The sequence below is a fragment of the Zootoca vivipara genome, chromosome 7 (genome assembly GCF_965207765.1).
Source record: "Zootoca vivipara chromosome 7, rZooViv2.hap1.1, whole genome shotgun sequence".
Classification (NCBI taxonomy): domain Eukaryota; kingdom Metazoa; phylum Chordata; class Lepidosauria; order Squamata; family Lacertidae; genus Zootoca; species Zootoca vivipara.
The window spans coordinates 36882896-36902038 of record NC_142590.1 but is presented as its reverse complement, the minus strand read 5'-3'; the positions used below and the strand labels follow the sequence as shown (position 1 = coordinate 36902038).

General features: G+C 43.8%; 1 protein-coding gene across 2 annotated transcripts in view; it reads right to left on the bottom strand.

The window, feature by feature from the left end:
• The window catches only part of OMA1 (OMA1 zinc metallopeptidase), a 36559-nt gene extending 23434 nt beyond the window's left edge, over nucleotides 1-13125 (bottom strand). The window contains exons 1-2 of one of the 2 annotated variants that reach the window (XM_035121377.3): nucleotides 10547-13125; nucleotides 7317-7815 (exon numbers count right to left, since the gene is read on the bottom strand). In XM_035121377.3, the coding sequence (XP_034977268.2) occupies nucleotides 7317-7789 (473 nt within the window). In that variant the 5' untranslated portion in view covers nucleotides 7790-7815; nucleotides 10547-13125. Of the gene's footprint in view, nucleotides 1-7316; nucleotides 7816-9897; nucleotides 10170-10546 lie in introns of those variants that run through there. The other variant, XM_088673994.1, reaches the window with a different exon arrangement.
• Nucleotides 13126-19143: the final 6018 nt, after the last annotated feature.

Here is a 19143-nt window from a genome sequence, read left to right as displayed (position 1 = left end):
ACGTGTCCCCAACTGCTGCACCCTCATCAGTGCTACCAGCACGTGTTATAAATGTCAAAACTTAACAGCAGAAGTGAATGTGCTCTTCATACCTGGCAGTCTTGCATGTATAGCCATGCTACCAGCACCCTGCTTGTAGAAGAGGAGAGTACAAAGCCACCATTTTTAAAAACCATACTTGCCACGCTGAAGCCACAGGATGCATTCCGAAGAGGCTAGCATCGCATTCAGTTAATTGGTTGAGTTAAAAGACAAGCTTCTCTGCTTAATGCAAACAAATAGCATGCTAGTTCACGATGCCCCAAAGTTCTTTCACCTGCTATGCCACCAGAAAACAAACCATGGTCTGGCTTGTTTTGAGTTCCCAACCTGAGGCTCATGGTGTGTCAACCACAAGTGGTATGCCAAGAACAAACCTTGATTGCCCCGTGGTTTATTTGGAAAGAAACCATAGGTCTGGGTTTGGACATAACAACAAGCCAGGCTCTCTTTCCTGTAAGCTTAGGAACATCAGAAACAGAAAAAGAGCAGAGCAAAAACTTTTCAGTGGCATATACTAACACGTTGAGTGCTCACATTAAACCATAGTTAACATTGTTAGTTGTCTTTGGCTATGGTTTAATGTGACACTGACACAACAAGCTATCAGGCTGCAGCAACGTTCACTTTGATACCTAACTCCCTACAAGAGTAAAACAGATATGTTGCACATTCTTGTACACATGAGAGAAATGAGGAATTAGAGAGGCACTGTAAGTTTGCTGGTTAACCAGGTGTCAGACTCCAGGGACTTGGCTTCCTCCCCGCCTTTGGCCGTAGATAAGCAGGAGAAAGCGAAAAGAGTCCCTTACCATTTAAAGAGTCTTTAATGATCACAGCAAAAGAACAAAGCATCCATTATCAGAATTGAAGGTGTTCCCAAGGAAGGATTCCCCCCCCCAATCTCTTCCGTCTCGCAACCTGATCTCGCAACCAGAACAGATCTCGTAGCCACCTTATCTGCATGACCTTGGACTGATATGCGGAATACTTTCCAGCGAGAGAGTCTGTTAGCTCTCTCTCTTCCTGTTCTTCTTCACTTTGCTGTTCACCACCCCCCCAGTTCTTCCCAACTTTTGTCTTCAGAACTATGCCCCTCTGCAAACCACTGTTCCAAATCTTCACTGCTCCACTGCTCCTGGGCAGCTTCAGGATCCTGGCCAGGAGCAGAGGGAGGGGAATGTTCCCACCACTCCTCATCAGAACAGTACTCCTCAGTCTGGTCTCAGATACCTGGGGAATGTGGGGCCTCTCAACCTAAGGAGATTGGTTAGCTGTGCATTATGAGGAGTCTGAGAGATGAGGAACAGCAGCTGAGGGCTGTGCATAAGCACAAGAAGAAGTGGGGGGGGAGAGAGCTGGTGTAAGAAAGGAGGAAAGCTGAATGGGAAGTGAACAGGAGGAAGATAGGGCAAACAATGAGCATGGAACCACCATCACTCTCATCAAACAAATGGGCAGCTTCATATTTGGGATTTAAAGGGCTATGTGCACATATCCACAGCTGGACAGGAAACCAGGGCCCATTTCTGCATACAGCTGCCCGCAAAGCTAGGGATCCGCACAAAGTCTTGCTTCTGTACATATTAAACCCATAGGTGGATCAGGCAGCTTTTAAGGTGCCCAGGTTAAGGCAAGTCATAGGCTGAGAAGGTGAGTTTAAAAAGAAGATGGATTTCAAGAACAAATAAATAGGGAGAGATGGGGCAGTACCTACTTAGCATGCACATGTTTGTACAGAAAGAGCTTCCATTTCAAATGAAGAGGAAGCAAAAGTGAGGTAATGTAATGCCAGGCAAGTGGCAAGATATTACAGTGGTTACTAACTTAATTCATTCCAGAGGTCCGTTCTTAACCCGAAACAGTTCTTAACCTGAGGCGCGCTTTCGCTAATGGGGCCTCCCACTGCCGCCACGTTGCCAACACGTGACTTCCGCTCGCATCCCAGGCAAAGTTCACTACCAGGAGACCTACTTCCGGGTTAGCGGAGCTCATTACCTGAAGCATTCGTAAGCAGGACGGTACGTAACCCAAGGTTCCACTGTATACAAAAAAAAGTGGGAGATTGCTAAATTTGAGGAACCAAACAGCAGTTTAAATAATCTAAAGCTATTCTCCTTTTAAACTTTTTTTTTAAAAGTTAATTTCTACAGATCTAAAATCTGGCTTCAATGAAGCCTTTGAGAATGGAAAGGGAAAGCCAAAACAAAAATCTAATGCATATTTAAAGGCAGAGAAAACATTAACTATTATATTCTATTTAAAAAAACAACAACATTCTGCTCTGGAGAATAAGAAGAACAACCAAGTTTCAAAACACTGGAACACCTTATTTACAGGAAGAAAAATGTGTTCATTTAATAACAAAGGAAAGGTTTAATAAGGGATGGGATATACCATGATGGTTTTCCACAGGGCCCAACTTGTATATACAATACAATTTAAATTTAATAGATGGTTCCTTGAGCAGCAACAGAACATCCATATTGCAAAAGCACAAGTGGAGCATCATTTGCTGTTTTGGCCTGCATAGTGAATATGTAAAGTTTATGGCCAGAATCCAGAGCACTATAAAAAAAACTCCAAGGGGGATTTTAAACTTGTTTTCCTCAAACAGAAGTCCTCCCTCTATGCCACAAGGCAAACCTGAGGACTTCCAAAACTGAGGATGATTTTCAAAAGCGATTTGTTACGTGGCATGGGGAAGTGAAGGAGTCAGCTCTTCAAAGTTAAAAATTCTACTGCACTACCGCAAGCCTTAGGGATGCAGGTGGCACTGTGGTCTAAACCACAGAGCCTAGGGCTTGCCGAACAGAACGTCAGCGGTTCAAAACCCTGCGATGGGGTGAGCTCCCGTTGTTCGGTCCCAGCTCCTGCCCACCTAGCAGTTCAAAAGCACATCAAAGAACAGGTAGATAAGTAGGTACCGCTCTGGCGGGAAGGTAAACGGCGTTTCCGTGCACTGCTCTGGTTCACCAGAAGCGGCTTAGTCATGCTGGCCACATGACCCGGAAGCTGTCTGGCTCCCTTGGCCTATAGAGCAAGATGAGCGCCGCAACTCCAGAGTCGTCCGCGACTGGACCTAACGGTCAGGGGTACCTTTACCTTTACCGCAAGCCTGAGCTCTCTGGATCACGAACTATATATACACTAGAAAACTAGATGCATGCTTTGTGATTTACCTATTCTTAAGCCTAAATTACTCAACCTCCAATCCAGAAAAACAGCATACAAGGTGAAGCATCAGACACATGCCTTTACCAGCGCTCATAAATCCAAGTGCGACGCAGGCCTATATATGCCATGCCCCAGATTCTGAGAACCTTCCACTCCTATCCCAGGAAGTTTGCCAAGGTGTGGCTTCCTCAGCAGGATAGGACCTGCATGGGGACAGTGCTGCAGCAGCCCTCTTATGTGCACATGATATCTAGATTGGAGATTAGTAGCCAAATTACATTTTAGAAAGGTGACTAGAGATTAGGATGTGCTCCTAATATTAGAAGTGCATTACCAAGATCCAAATTTTGTTAACCGATTGGTCTGCAAGCAAGGAACGAAACTCACCGCGCTGAGTCACTGTTAAAAACTTGAGAGGCGCAACTACTTCCTTGGTGAAAATTACACAACAAGGTGTGCCTTGGCAACATAGTTAAAAACATTCTAAATTTTATTTTATTATAAAGAGGAAATGTTTTTAAAGGATAATAAAGTGTCTGCTGGTGGCATTTAGGAGAAAAAGGCACTGCTCAGACAGTATAGAACAAAAAGTACAGGATGAACGCTCTGCACCTAAGCCACCAAGTTGATGCCATTTCAAACTAACCATATTTAAAGCATGTTTATTTCTTCTGCTTCATTCCTACCTTCCCACCAAAGCGACTAACAGAGTTGCATACTCCACTTCAGAGGTGTTTGACAGCTTCACAGATTTCAAATCAAGGAAGCAGTTGGCCTTTCAAGCAATTAAAACTTGACTAAGGTAAATGGAAACCCATAAAAAACAAAACATATCCCCAAAGCAGGGACTGCTTTCAAGTTCTACCATGGGAAAGCACGGAAACAGAGGTGCAATTTATCATGGTTCCAGGCCGAGAATGCACAATACTCACACTCTCCTTCCTACACCTCCTGCCCCATCCTCTTTACAAGAATCAAAAGTGGTACTGTACTATCAACCTAGTGCAGGGGTAGGCAACCTAAGGCCTGTGGGCCGAATGCGGCCCAATTGTCTTCTCAATCCGGCCCACAGACGGCCCAGGAATCAGCGTGTTTTTACATGAGTAGAATGTGTGTTTTTAGGGGAAGCAGCGGGGGCGACGCTGCACCCCATAGAGCCCTATATCGAGCGTTATAGGGACGGAAAGTCTCAGCGGTGCCCCAATTCGGACTCCCCAACTCTCTGGTAGGCTCTAATAAGAGCTCCAGAGCGAGGAGGGTTGTAGTCGCGGGGCCATTTTGAGCACCATTGTTGCCTTCGCAGAGAGAAGCTCCGTTCCGGAGGCGGAGAGCGCTGAATACTTCCAAAGAAAAAGGATTTAAAAAGTGGATGTCCGTGAGTAAAAAAGTTAAAAAATTTATTGGAACTTAAATTTGGAGTGGGAGGAGATTTAAAAAACGGAAGCCGATCTCCCCCATATTGATTGAAAGTGGAAACAGTTAAGAAAATTCCCATTGCCAAGACATTTGTGGATTTGTTATATCTAGGCATCCGCAAGAACTGTGCTGAAATCCCCCTTGGCGATAAGGCAGAGGGGAGAGTGTGAGATTTAATAAGAGAGAAGAGTCTCTTACTACCGCTGGAATCGGCGGTCCTGGCGGACTCAGCAAGATTTGTGTAATAGGGAGTTCTGAAACAATGTTGATAAACTGAGCTGTAAAAGTTGCCTACGAAAACTCCCTTTGGATTACAATTTAGAAACAAGTAATGAATTTTAATTTGTGAATACATTGTAACCAGTTTGGAAAAATGGTGATCGAATGAAAAATGCTAACACTTCCTGTGCTCTGGGATAGCACTGTGTCCTTGAGAGGAGTACAAAAATGTCAACATACGATTACACAGTTGGATTTAAAGAAAAAACTCTGAGACTCTTATGGGAACTTACTATTGGAACACATAAACAGATTGCTCAATTAGAGGAAACAAATCGACTTCTTCAAGGGGACAAGGGACAAAAAACGTTGGAACAAGAGAATAAAGAAGAAATAGAAGGAAAGCGAGAAACATGTCAACTTTTGGATCAGGAGGAAGTCTGTAATGAGAAGAAAGAGGAAAAAGTTTTTGAGCACGTGAATCAGGGGAATGACGCTCCCATGGAAGGGGGAGCAGAAACTATGTCTGGACTTCAGAATACCCATAGGGAACAAAGACCGTGGGAGAGGATTACTTACATTGAGTGGATGATACAAACAATAAAGGGGCAACAGCGAGGGAATGGAAAATTTGGACATGTAAAATTTCGCAGAAAGGGAGTGGGGTAAATGGAAAAAGGTTTCTTGTTTAAAGGCTGGCTAAAACGGTTTCGAAACTGGCTTACGGATTATGGAATTTGCTGATCCGAGAAGGGAGGTGCCGTGAACAGGGGGGAAGAGGCTAAAACTAGAAGATAAGATTTAAAATGGAATAAGAAAATGAGATATAGATTTTATAAAAGTATGAAAGTTCTTGCAGAAAAATTTAGGCAAGGGAGGGAAAGTAGAACAGAGATGTGTTTTTCTTTTTAGATTTGAAAGGAGATTATTAGTATAGCTGGGAAAAATGAATAATGGGATAGCGGGGTTCTCTAACCCTCCCCCCGTGGTCGTCTCCGTTCTGGGGTTCCCTGGTGGCAGAGGGGGACTTCCGGAGTGGGGGGGAAGGGGGGAGGGGGGGATCCAGCTGTAAAAGAGCCATCTCTTCCTTTCTTCCGTGCCCTGGAGGCTTTCGGTGGCAGGGAGAGTTCTGGGGTGTGGGGAGAAGGAGGGGAATGGAAGGAGATATATAAGTAAACAAATAAAAAATTTATTGATAATCTGATTTATTGGCTAAATGGACAATTTAAAATTAAATGAGATTAGAATGGTTGGTAAATAGTGAAAACTGTAAAGATGGAGCTGGCAAATGAAAATCAACAAAGGGGGGGGGGTCTGGGGAAGCCCAAGAGACAATGTTTAGGAAATTAGATAAGGTTTGAATTTTTGATGTTATGTGTTTTGTTTTTATTTTTATCATATTTTTATGCTGTGGTTTCTCGTTTTTTGTTTTTATTTGGTTATTATTTTTATTTTATCCTTTCTTTTTTTATCGTTTTTGAACGTTAAAGTTAGATAATAGCTGGGTGGATATTCGCCTGTGCCTATCCTTGCCATCCTGGGACCTCTTGGTGGCAGGGGGAGGTTCTGGGGGGAAGGGGGGAGGGGGGATAGAGACCAAACTATAAAATGAACCACATTCGATTGCCTTCCCTTCGGGGGTCTCTTGTGGGAGGAGAGGGCTCTTGGAGGGGGGTAGGAGAATGTGAAAAATATGTTATGTATGTGTATGGTTTTTGATATTATGTAAAATCTTATTATGTAAAATCAATAAAAAATTAATTTTTTAAAAAAAAGAATGTGTGTTTTTATTTAAAATGCATCTCTGGGTTATTTGTGGGGCATAGGAATTCGTTCATTCCACCACCACCACCCCAAAAAAATGTAGTCCGGCCCACCACATGGCCTGAGGGCTGAAAAAGGTTGCTGACTCCTGACCTAGTGCCTAGAGCCAGGAGGCATTATCCCTCAGTACTGGGAGGGTGGGCAGGGGACCAGAAAGTACCACAATGCTATTCTAGCATCCTTTGCTGGAGGATAGAGGTAGAACATTCACATAGTTTGGGGAACAGTTTGAGAAACAGCATAGGAATGTACTTTACCTTTTTTTTAATCCAAGTTACACCTGTTCTTCCAAGCTAACCTCACCAGGCTTTAAAACAGGTGAGAGGAGGAGGGGAGCAGAGACACAAAAGCAGCAGTGATTCTCGCAAGAAGTGAGCTTTCACCATCTATTTGCAAGGCTCCTTAGCACCATAGCTGCCAAGTTATCCCTTTTTTTTAAGGGAAATTCCATTATGCTGAATAGGCTTCCTCGCGAGAAAAGGGAAAACTTGGCAGCTATGCTTAGCACCGTTATGAGCATACCAAACAATCTCATATGACCTTTGCAAAGTACAGTATCCTATTAAGCTTGCATCTAAATTTACATTGCAACAATGTAGTATACTCTATAGTCTGCTTTGCAGAGCAATATTAATGTTTACCTCCCAAGGATGATAGCAAATATTTTCTGAACTGGCTTCAATAGGATCCACAAGATTGGAACGGGAGCCGCCTTCAATGCTGAAGATCTGTGGAAAGGCCTGTGAAACTGGACATCGTGAGAAGCAGTCAAGTGTCGAGATTTTTGAAAGGAAAGTCCTCTTGCCCTTTGCTCAGAGAGAATACAAGGCCTCCTAGAACAGCTGTGTGCGACGTTGAAAATTCCTGCATTCTTAGGGTTCAAAAGCCACACTTGACTTCTATCAATGAGGTTACTGTAGGTGTTGGAACTTTCAGTCATTAAGTAGCACCTTCTGTTTTTACTTTTGTTCCATGACTGGCACTTAGTCACTTGATGCTGGTGGCTGTTCAAGGCTTCGCTGGAAAACTTGTAAGGATTAATGCTCTTTCCCCAACAGGCCAAAGATGTAAATCGAGTTAAAAGACAGTTCCTTGAGCCACTAAGAGCAGCCATCTTTCTCTCTCACACGCGTGTTACACCTAGAAATGTAAATCAAGAATATAATATATATATATATATATATATATATTTAATGATGCAATAGCAAATGATAACGCTAGAAGACATTATGCTCTTTTAGGGTTTGTATTCACTAGAACTCAGTACTGGGTATTGGGAAAACCTCAGCATGGTTCTACCAAAGTGTCAGGAGTAGTTGTTGGGGACAATGGCCTAGTTCAGATTATTGTTCCAGGTTTCAAAAACTATGGTTTATGAATTAGGAGCATGAGCCAGGGCCAAATACCTGCACCCTTTCCACTGTTCTGCTTCATTTCTGATTTACAAAAAGACAGAGCTGTGGATCCAAAACTGTGTAAATCTGTCAGTGTTAGTTAGCACACCAGTATAATATCTGACAATAAGCCAGAATTCTCCAGATATAATAGGGAACTCAGGCTTAGCAAAAGCCAGAAATGAAGTGCTGAACAGACACACTATTAAGCATGGGGGAAAACCACACTGAGGAGGAAAAGAGGATCAAACGAGTACAGTTCCCCCCCTATCCCATTGCTAGTTCCCAAGTTAACAAACTATTAAGATAGACTTCCCCCACTTTGGTCCGAACAACAGTTTCGGAAGCCCAGAAAAATAGTCCAAACCAAGCCAATGGGTCACACAGAATCTTTACATCCATGAGCTACATCACACATAGTTCAGGTAACCAGTTAGTACACAGCAATGTGTGGGAGTGAGCCTTGCACTCTTTTCTCCTAACAGGACACGCCTGTATGAGTAGGACTTATATAATACATCTACCCCATTTTTTAAACTTGCAATTTACACATAGAGTGGGAGAGAATATGCGGTCCCCATAAGAACATCAAGGGTTGGAACCAATGTAAGAATCCTGAACACAGCCACTGGCACTTATTTTCCATATGTGAAACTTTGGTTTCCAACCAAAATTTGGGATACAATGAAGTGATTGCAGAGTTGAAAAGGTTGACTTGGGTGTAATATCCCACTGCAGTAAATGCAGGTCCCAGTTCTGTTCTTTAGTTGACCATTTCTCTGGTTGATTAGTTCAAATCACTGGGTTGCCGTCAACTACTGTTTACTCAGAATAATTAACTTGTACTCACTTAAATTACTGGACCTAAGTTAATTGCAGCCATTAATGTAAAGGAGCCTACTCTGAATAAAAGATAGTTGAATACAACCCACCACATGAAATTCGGCACACACGCAACTTCCTTGGCATCCATAGCCCATGGCCCTCTGTCCACTTTTTTACCTTGTTCTCTCTTTAGTGTCAGCAGCAAACTCCTTCCCTCAGGCCAACAGTCGACCTCTTCCATTAACTCTCTGATCTGGCTTCCCTTTCAAAGTTTCCAAGTATCACCTCCATCACTAAATCACTAGGTGTCTTTATGCAAGCCACAATCTCTCATCTCCACCCCCCTATTCTCCATCTGCAAGATAGAGATAGTAATATTGATCTACCTGGCAGAGTTGTTGTAAGGATTATTGAGATTCCAAGTAAAATGCTCTGAGCTCTCTGAAGTGCTATATAAGCACCAAGTAGTATACTAACAGCTAACCCCCTGCTTTGTTTACCATCTAGCCCAGTCTCCTCCAACCTGGTACCCTCCATAAGTTCTGGACTACAACTCCCATCAGCAACACTGCCAGCACAGCTGTGGTAGCTGGGACTGATGGGAGTTATAGTCCAAATCTACAAGGCACCGGGTTAATCTAGCCTGAGAAGTCAAAAGCTTGGGCACTTTCCTGTCATATTTTGGCTGTCCAGGACAGATTCATTAACAATGCACTCGTGTCCCATGGAAAACACCCTCATGAAAGTTCATGTACTGACTGTACTACCTTCAATATCAGGAGCCAACTCCCTGTGAGGGAAGAAGATTCTGGCTGTCATATTTGAACCCAGAGACAATTGCATGGAGAGAATGACACAACGAAATAGGTGAGGCTTTAACTAAGACTGACCTATCCAAATGTCAAAAAAGGGGCACCAGGGCAAGCAAAATGAGGAGCAGGCAGGTGTTTTTTTCGGTAAGTAGAGCCATTCTTGTTTCCCTCATAGAACAAATATTTCTCACCTAAATTTCAAGTCAAATTTCCATTGCTAATTAAAACCAACAGGGAACGGCTGGATTAGGTGGGAATCCTAAACCATATTATCTGCTACATGAGTATCAGGGGAAATGCGGGTTCGCCTTGTGACTTGGGTGGCTTCGTGCCACAAGAGCAGAGTCACAATGCGGAGACCTGGAGGACCAGAGAGACGATGTAACGTTTTGCTTGGCTAAATAAATTTCGCACGCTTTTAACTTCAAGATCTTTCCAACTACAGGCTCCTGTGGTTCCAGAAACATCCATCGCAGCTGGTGCCCCGGGGTCTCCTTCAGCTCCTAGGCTCGAGGGCGAGGAAGGACACGCACACCCTCTCCTGCGTCTCAAGCCACGCGAGCAGAACCCAGGTTTCCCTTGGCGCAGAAGCGCCGCGGCCCGGGGAACCGACCCGGTGCCTCCCTGCGCCACCTGAGCCTCTTTGGCCAACGTCAACAGGAGACGCTGCCAGGGCAGGAAGGGGAAACGCCTTCCGAAGAAGGCGCAGCAGCAGGGAAACCGGAGCCAATAGAGAGCAAGCGGGACGCCTCCCTATAACGCGAGCCTGCAGAGGAGCGGGAGCTGTGCGCCCACAAGGCTGGCTGCCTTTCCCCCGCCATCGCCACTCCCGTCACCTACCAGCCGCGACAGAACAAACTCGTTCCAGGAGGAGGAGGAGGCGAGGTTGCCAAAAGCTCAAGTCAGAGACGAGGCGCGGAGGGGGGGGGGGAGGAGCAAGATCCTCTGCTCCGGCGGCTGGCGATCCCTCCAGCAAGTGAAGACGTAATGGAGTGGGGGGGGGGCTTGAGATACCAGCGCTTTCCCCTTACTCGCCGCCCGCCCGACCTTGGAGATAAGGGGCGCTGCGCGTAAAGACGCAGTGGCCACCTCTGGAACCCTTTGGCCGCGGAGAGGCGCGCCCTTCGCCCTCCCCGTGCGCCAGGCCTTGCCAAGCGGCCTCTTCCCCCGGCGCACTACGGCTGGGGCGGCCGCTTTCCTTTCCTTCCGGGCTGGGGAGGGAGCCAATCGGTGGCGGAGTTTCCCTGTTTCGCGACCGAGAGAAGGCCGCCTCCAGCCGCTGTGTTTATTGTGAGCGAGTTGAGCGTGAAGGAGATTCAGAGATGTGATTCTGCACCTATATACCGGCAGTCCGGAGTGATGGAATGCAGTCATAGAATTGTAACGAAGGGACCCCGAGGGTCATCCAGTCCAACCCCCTGCAATGCAGAAATATGCCATATGCGGTGGCTGCGGGTGGCATGTGTACAACAAGGTTTTTAAATGTGCTTGTCAGCATGGGCGTAGCCAAGGGGGTGCAGCTATGCCCCCCCAGATCAAATAAAACAAATAGAAATTGTTAACTAACTAACTGACCAATCACATCTGTCCCCCCCCACAAAAGTCCTGACTACGGCCATGCTTGCCAGATGCGGATCTGCCGCTACTTCCATTAGTACACCAGCGATGGATGGTTCAGAAGTGTGTTGGGGCACTTACACTACCCTCAAATGGGCACAAATGGGCACACGTACATTGCAAGTGCATTTACATGCAAGTAGGTAACACTGGGAAATGTCCATGTGTGGTGGCTTTCCCATAGCCCAGTCCTTTATAAATCCGGCAGCCCTTGTAGGTATGTTCTTACGGAGGCCAGGGGTACTGGAGAAAACAAATGGGAGAAACCTTTAAACAGTGGCTCATGAACAGTGTTTCCTGTTGCAAGCGGGGACAGAGATTTTTCTCCTCCTGAACATCTGGATTTCAAAATTAGGGGAAGACAAACAAGTGGTTGCTATGGTGGTGAGGCCTTGCCCAAGTTATGCCATAATGGACCATAGTGTAAAGAGGATATTTTTCAGTGGCTGCAGGGCCCAGAGCATACCCCAATTAGAGCCTAGGACAGGGGTAGGCAACCTAAGGCCCAGGGGATGGATGCGGCCCAATAGCTTTCTCAATCCGGCCTGCGGACGGTCCGGGAATCAGCTTGTTTTTACATAAGTAGAATGTGTCCTTTTATTTAAAATGTATCTCTGGGTTATTTGTGGGGCCTGCCTGGTGTTTTTACATCAGTAGAATGTGTGATTTTATTTAAAATGCATCTTTGGATTATTTGTGTTGCATAGGAATTTATTCATTTTTTTTTTCAAAATATGGTCCAGCCCACCACATGGTCTGAGGGACGGTGGACCAGCCCACAGCTGAAAAAGATTGCTGACCCCTGGCCTAGGAGCACATCAGTTAACCCCAAGACAAATAAAAGTGGTATAATAAACTTTCTTGCCCTTAGCCTGTCATCCAATACAGAACCAGAGTTTACTTGTGATCTAAGGAGGCATTAAAGGAACCAAGCAGTGAGCTGTGAAAAGTTTTGAGTGGCTGGAAAGCAGAGATGCACTAGGCTCACTCAGCTCAGGGGTGGGAAAACCTCTGACCTGTGGGACTAATTTGGCTCTGCATGGGTTCCTGTTTGGGGCACAAACCCATTTTCCTAAAACCATGCCCAACTGCCCCACACCTGCAACATGAGGAGTGGGGCTGGTAGAAACACAGCTGCCTATGCACAATCAGGGGCCTTAAAGTGCCCCAGCAAGGGAGGCTTCTTGTCACTGGTAATGAGGGTGATCCTGTTGCGTTCAGCTGTGCTACTAAGTTCCCCGTGGAGAACTTGGCAGCGGACCAACCCCTGCCCAAAGCAGCTCAAAAGAAGATCACTCTGCTTTCCACAGTCCCCCACCAACCTGGGAGCGAACTCGAAACGCCACCTTGTGATTTTTCATAGGAAAGTATGGTATATAAATATGTAAACAAAATAAATGATGCAAGCACTAAATTCCCCTTTGCAGCCGTATTACACCACCTTCTGTATCTTCACAACAGCCATTATGACATAGGTTAGGCCGAGAGTTGGTGAATAGCCTAAAGTACCGGTAGGAAGTGAGCAAAAACACAGACAAGTTGAGTGAGTTTAAAATGTGAAACTACACATGCTCATAATGTTTTCTTTTTGTTTATCAGGGTTGGGAGAATGCTTTTCGTTTGTGGTTTGCTGATGATTGTGCAGCTGAACAGACTCACAAGTACTTTTTGTAGCCCATGGAAGCTTTTGTGATAATAAACCATAAGACATATTTTGTGAGACTTTATTCCATTTGTTCCTTTTGGGAGGAAGGGGGGGCTCTTTTGGGAACTGAACTAGGGCCCTCAAATCACCTTAAAAGGAAGGCAGTGGGTTGAATTCTCCTGTGCCTTATTCAGAAATATGGAGCCGTGTTTGCTGTTTCCAAGATTCTAGGGAATGTTGGAAACAGCAAACAACACTGTCTCCATTGTCAAGTCATGTTTGCATCCTGTCAGCCCTTCAGCCAGACGGATGGCATAACCTTGCAAGTCATTAGCCCCTCTATTTTCAAAAAAATGCTTATCTTTCATTAAGTATTCATAAAATAATAAGAATGTTAAACCACTGTGAAATATTTATAGAGCAGTAAGGAACAGGTTTACTCTACAGATTTGGAACTGAGATTTTGAATATTTAGAGAGATATTTATGCATTGCTTTTGAAGATGACATTTGCAAACAAGAAAGGAGATATTACCCATGAACCTGAAATAAGTAGCTCTGGGAGCTGAGTGTCTTAAAAATAATAATTGTGGCATAAAATTATGAGGCTTGCAATAAAATATTAGCTGCAGCTGTCAAGCTGCCAGTCCTGACACTAAAACTCCCTGAAAGGGACCCAGGTGGCGCTGTGGTTAAACCACTGAGCCTAGGGCTTGCTGATCAGAAGGTCGGCGGTTCGAATCCCTGTGACGGGGTGAGCTCCCGTTGCTCAGTCGCAGCTCCTGCCAACCTAGCAGTTCGAAAGCACGTCAAAATGCAAGTAGATAAATAGGAACCGCTACAGCGGGAAGGTAAACGGCGTTTCCATGTGCTGCTCTGGTTTGCCAGAAGCGGCTTTGTCATGCTGGCCACATGACCTGGAAGCTATACGCTGGCTCCCTCGGCTAATAATGCGAGATGAGCGCGCAACCCCAGAGTCGGTCACAACTGGACCTAATGGTCAGGGGTCCCTTTACCTTTACCTTTACTCAGGCTGAATCTTATATGCTCCTTTCTGGGGGAAAGTTCCACTGAACTACTCAATGGGGCATATTCCCGGGCAAACAAGTATAAGCTCGCATCCACACCATATATGAAAGCCTGTTGCTTCTCCCAAAGAATCCTGGGAACTGTCGTTTGTTTAGGGTGCTGGGAAATTCCAGCTGCGGGGGTTAAATGACAGTTCCCAGGTTTCTTTAGGGGAAGCCATGTTTTATAAATGTGCTTTCAAATGCACCTAGGATTGCAGTCCACACCTTCACATTTGCAGACTGTGGCCTGGTTCAGATACCGGAGTTCTTACCAGAGACAGCTGAAAATTCCTGAGACCCACTGTTTTGGCTCCCACTCATAGACACAGTACTTGAACTTTCAACTTTATTGCCAAAGGCTTCATTCCAAAATTCTCTACAGGGTCTAAAAACAGGTCAGGTTACAGGTACACAGGTCAGGAGTTCAAAAGCGCTCTAAGATGAATGGCTAAGATGTCTCAACACTCGACACACATGCTTGACCCACCTTTTGAAGAGCAGGGCAGGTGCGGTCATTTGTGTTGTTCTCGGTGCTGACATGGCCAATGGAATGTCCTTAGATATGGAGCGGTGCATCCATCTCATTGGCCAACCTAGGCTCAGAAACCTTCCTTGAGGTGGGAAAAGCTTCAAGGCAGGGTGGAGACTGGATCAGATGGCTCTCCCTCCGCAGCTGGAACATGCAATGGCACAGGGGTGGTGCTTTCTCCCAACAGACCACTTGGCCCCTCCCCAATGCTTCCCATTCGTCATCCCCCTTGGACCAGCCCTGCCAAGAAGTCTTCACAGGATGTATGACACCCACCATGAGAGACTTCTTGTTCTCATGTCCTCCTTTAAGGCTTTCCCATAGGCATCTATAGTTGGCCACTGTGAGAACAGGAAGTTGGACTAGATGAGCCGCTGGCCTGATCCAGCAGGTTCTTTCTATGTTCTTAAATTGCTGATACTGATACCTAATCCTTCTTTGGAAATTGCTAAACCAGAGCGAGCCACAGTGAGCCTCAGGCTTGCCCCTTGTCTCTTCCAACCTGGCTATGAGAAATTCACGTCCATTTTGGCTTAGCTTCAGCTTCTCATATTGTGAGAAACAACAAACAACTGTGTTTGCTATTAATAATGGTTTGTTTGAAACAAGCCACCTTAAAACCATGGGCTATGAAGTTGGCTTGTTTAAACAACCACAGTTAAAATGAACAACAATTTGGTTTAGGGAAACACACTAAACTGTGGTTAATGGAAGAGTGAAAGGTTCTGACATGCCATTTCAAACATGCCAGAGGCTCAGCTTGCTGTGACTCATTCTTGTCACACTAAACTATGGTTTAACTTGCTATCTGAACATGGCTGCTGCACACACTCTGTCAATTGTGGGTGTATGAAGCATATGTTATGGTACTAAATTCACATTATGCACCCTGCTTTTCTAAAACACCCCTGACTGGCAATCCTACATATTAATATTCTGAAGTCGTCACCAAATATAGCATGAGTAATTACAGGATAACTCCATTGAAATCCAACGGTGAATACCTCTTAATATAGAAATGTGGCATGTATAGTCATACAATTAGAAATGTGTAAGTGCTGGTTTTCTTTAAATAGGCAGCTAGATCTAAAGACATAAGTAGTTATTAAAGGCTGCGGCTCTTCGTGAATTTTAATGAAGACATAACACCTTTTATTTTGAGGAGAGGATCAAAAAGAGCTTTTTAAAATAAAGTCCCCCAAAGACTCTGGCCTTAGGTCAACCTTTGGACAACTGAACTAAAATTATTTTCTATACAAAACACCCGACACCTTATGTTGTACATAGACCTTGGCTGCTACAGGTTTTACCAAGGGCAAGTTCTGAGGTATATCCAGGAATATAGCATCCCTTTAAAATATGCTTCGAGCATTTTGCTACTGAGATAAAGAGAAAAGAAAATAGAAAAACACCATCTGCATTTCATTAACAGGAGGCCTGCTTTGCCTACCAAACAATGTGACTAGAAAAGGCGGGGGGGGGGGAAGCAGGAGGAGCTGAAACTGTATTTTGCTGAGATGCGTACCATTTCCAGAATTAAAATTTCATAGGATTATGGATGTCAAAATTTGGAGTGTATGTGTGAAAAACCCTGAAATGGCTGAATAAAATGTTGCTAAAACAATTTCAATTTCCCTTTGTATGATAGATACATGACTTTTGTAAATGCAAGCCCAAATGGAATTTACCTTACCTCCAAAGAGTACTGTTTATACAATTAAATACACATAAAATATAAACTTTCCCTGGCTGCCAGGTTCCTCAGTGTGATGGATTACTAAAAGATTATGGGTGAAATCTTGTTATTTTTTCTCTACCTTTTTATGCTTGCAAATATTGTTCAATAGTCCCAAGAAAGAATTAACAGATTTTAAGATTCTTGTACAAAGTAACTGTACTGTATCTGTGTAAATATTCAGGGAAGGACAGAGGTTAGAGAGAGAATTAGAACTAGGATTTCCCCCCACCCTTTGTGTGCTGGAGAACCCATTCAAACAGGCCATTTACTAGAAAGATCCAATTATTATACTGTTGTTCAGCGTTTTTCTTCTGGTGAGTAAAAAGACATTTTTTTACACTTACACACACACATACACATGTCTAGTGGGAACAGACGTTTATTCCAAATAAAAATTGCCTGAGAAATAATGGGAGCAAATGTCACCAGTTCTTTTGGGGTCCATCGCTAAAACCTCAGAGGAGGATTACAAATCCATTCTCATTCTGCCTCTCATTTAGATAACACCATGTGTCTCCCCATAATTGTTTCCTAGGTAGTGAAGTGTACTGGAGTAGGATTCTAAGTGTATTGTCCCTCAGGGAGCAAAGACCTTCATGAAAATAAAATGAGGATCTTGTCAGCTTATTCAGCGTGTGCAAAATTTTAACGAGGCAAAACTGTGGCATAAGGAATAGTGCTCCAGCTGCCAAACAATATTATTATTATTTTTTAAAAAATATAATATAGAAAAAGTCAGGTCTTCCTGCTCTGATAGGCAATTGTAACATCTTAAGATTAATTTTAGCATTAAAATGAAGTAATTGCAGCACTTAGAAATTTATCAAAACCCTGAAACAGATCAATGGGAAGGTTTTGAAAAGGGTAATTGTACCTGCATGGGAAAGATTATTGCTGTAATAGTATTAAACCATCCCAATTAAGGAATAGGGAATTTGTTAATATTACAACCCATTCTCTGAAGAAGTGGATAAAACTCTAAGATATAAATTATGTAGTGTTTATCACTATTTTATCACAATTATTTAATTACTTAAACTGTTCCAACTGTCATATACCTAGCTTTTTTGTAAAGCACTTGTGATTAGATATATCTATATATTTCCTAAGCATGTCAAAGGACAAGAAAACCATTTCCAATGTGGTGAGATCACTTTACATTATATACAGCATACGTGCGCTAAAACAACAAAGAGTTTTCTTACACCTCAACAACTATTAAATTTATTGTCGCCCAAACTTCTGTGGGTCAGATTCCATTTCATCAGAAAGCATGAATATGTTTTATTAAATTTCTACAAATTTCACATATAATTCTAATACATAATATTTTTTTTGTTTTGTTTTATCAACTTCCCTTTTTTTATTTCTGCCCCTTGCTGCACGCTATCTTCTGTCTCTTATATAATCACAATACAATAATGTCTAATTCTTTCTTTTGCTCATAGTTCAAATCCTGCTCATGGGTTCTTCATACTATAATATTTCTTTAAATAATTCAAAAAAGCGGCTTCCATTCTTCAATAAAACAATCATCACTATTTTTTCTTATTACTGAAACTGGATGCAAAACCTGTTACTATGTGCTGATTAAAGTGAAATATTTTTTGTTGGCTGGTTTCAGCTCTAGCAACAACTGGATCATGTTTAATGAGGCAACCATTTTGACCCTCCACATTCTTAGAGAAAGTGAATGTTGCCCACTGGGTAAGCCTGGACAAGGCAGCTTTTGTGTGACACAGATCAGAGAAGTAGAACGTGACCCACTGGATGTATAGTAGCCACAGAAAAGGCATTTGAGAACCCTCTGCACTGCATCCTGGCCATTGATCAGCCAATTGTGTGAATCCATGGACAAGCACCAAGTTCAATTTTTGACACCAGGTCTCTCCATGGTTTTAAGCTTGAATTGCAACTCATTACCAAGCTTAAAACCATGGAGAGACCTGGTCTGAATAAAGACATCGGATTCTTATCTCATTATACATGATAACGCTTTCTTTAGCCATCTCACCCCTTGCTTTTTCCTGCAAGACCAATTGCAGATGTTAACAGTTGTTAACAGTCATCAACAGGTTTACCACTCCTATCAGCCAATCACCTATTCCCACCACCCTTCTGAGTAATACCCCTCCCCACTCTCTGACTATACATAAGGGTCTGGTGACTTCTGTTTCAGTGTATCTGAAGAAGTGTGCATGCACACAAAAGCTCATACCTATGACAAACTTTGTTGGTCTCTAAGGTGCTACTGGAATGATTTTTTTATTTTGTTTTGACTGCATCAGACCAACACGGCTACCTACCTGTAACTCCCCAACTGAATGACAGGCTAGAAACTGTCACACACAGAAGTTCCGTTGATGGTGTCTAGCGCCTATTGGAACTGGTGGGATGTAAAGTTGGGAAGCCAACAGAAGGCTCGGTCAAAGTCAACTAATTCTACTTTTGCTCCCTTCTCCTCCTCGTCCTTCCTGCTGAATTCTACAAGGGCAAAGCTGACGCTAAAGAAGAGGCAGCTAACAGCTCGGGTCACTCCCTGGACTGTAGGGATGCATGTGAAGAGGGCTGGCTGAGGGCAGTGCCCCATGCCCCCTAGTCAACCAACCTCCAATGATGTCCTGGTAAGAGCTGTTTCCACTCACACAAACGACTACACCAGATTACAGTAGAAGCAGAACAGAGAGGCTTTAACCATGAATTCAAAAAGAATAAACAATTTCAAGGAGTGTGAACTGTGGCTGGCTATTAAAGCAAGAGTTGCTAGGACACAAAAGTTGTTAAGGCTAAAGATCGAGGAGAGAGCTTCTAGGATTCTCCTGTAGTGTTATTCTCAGTT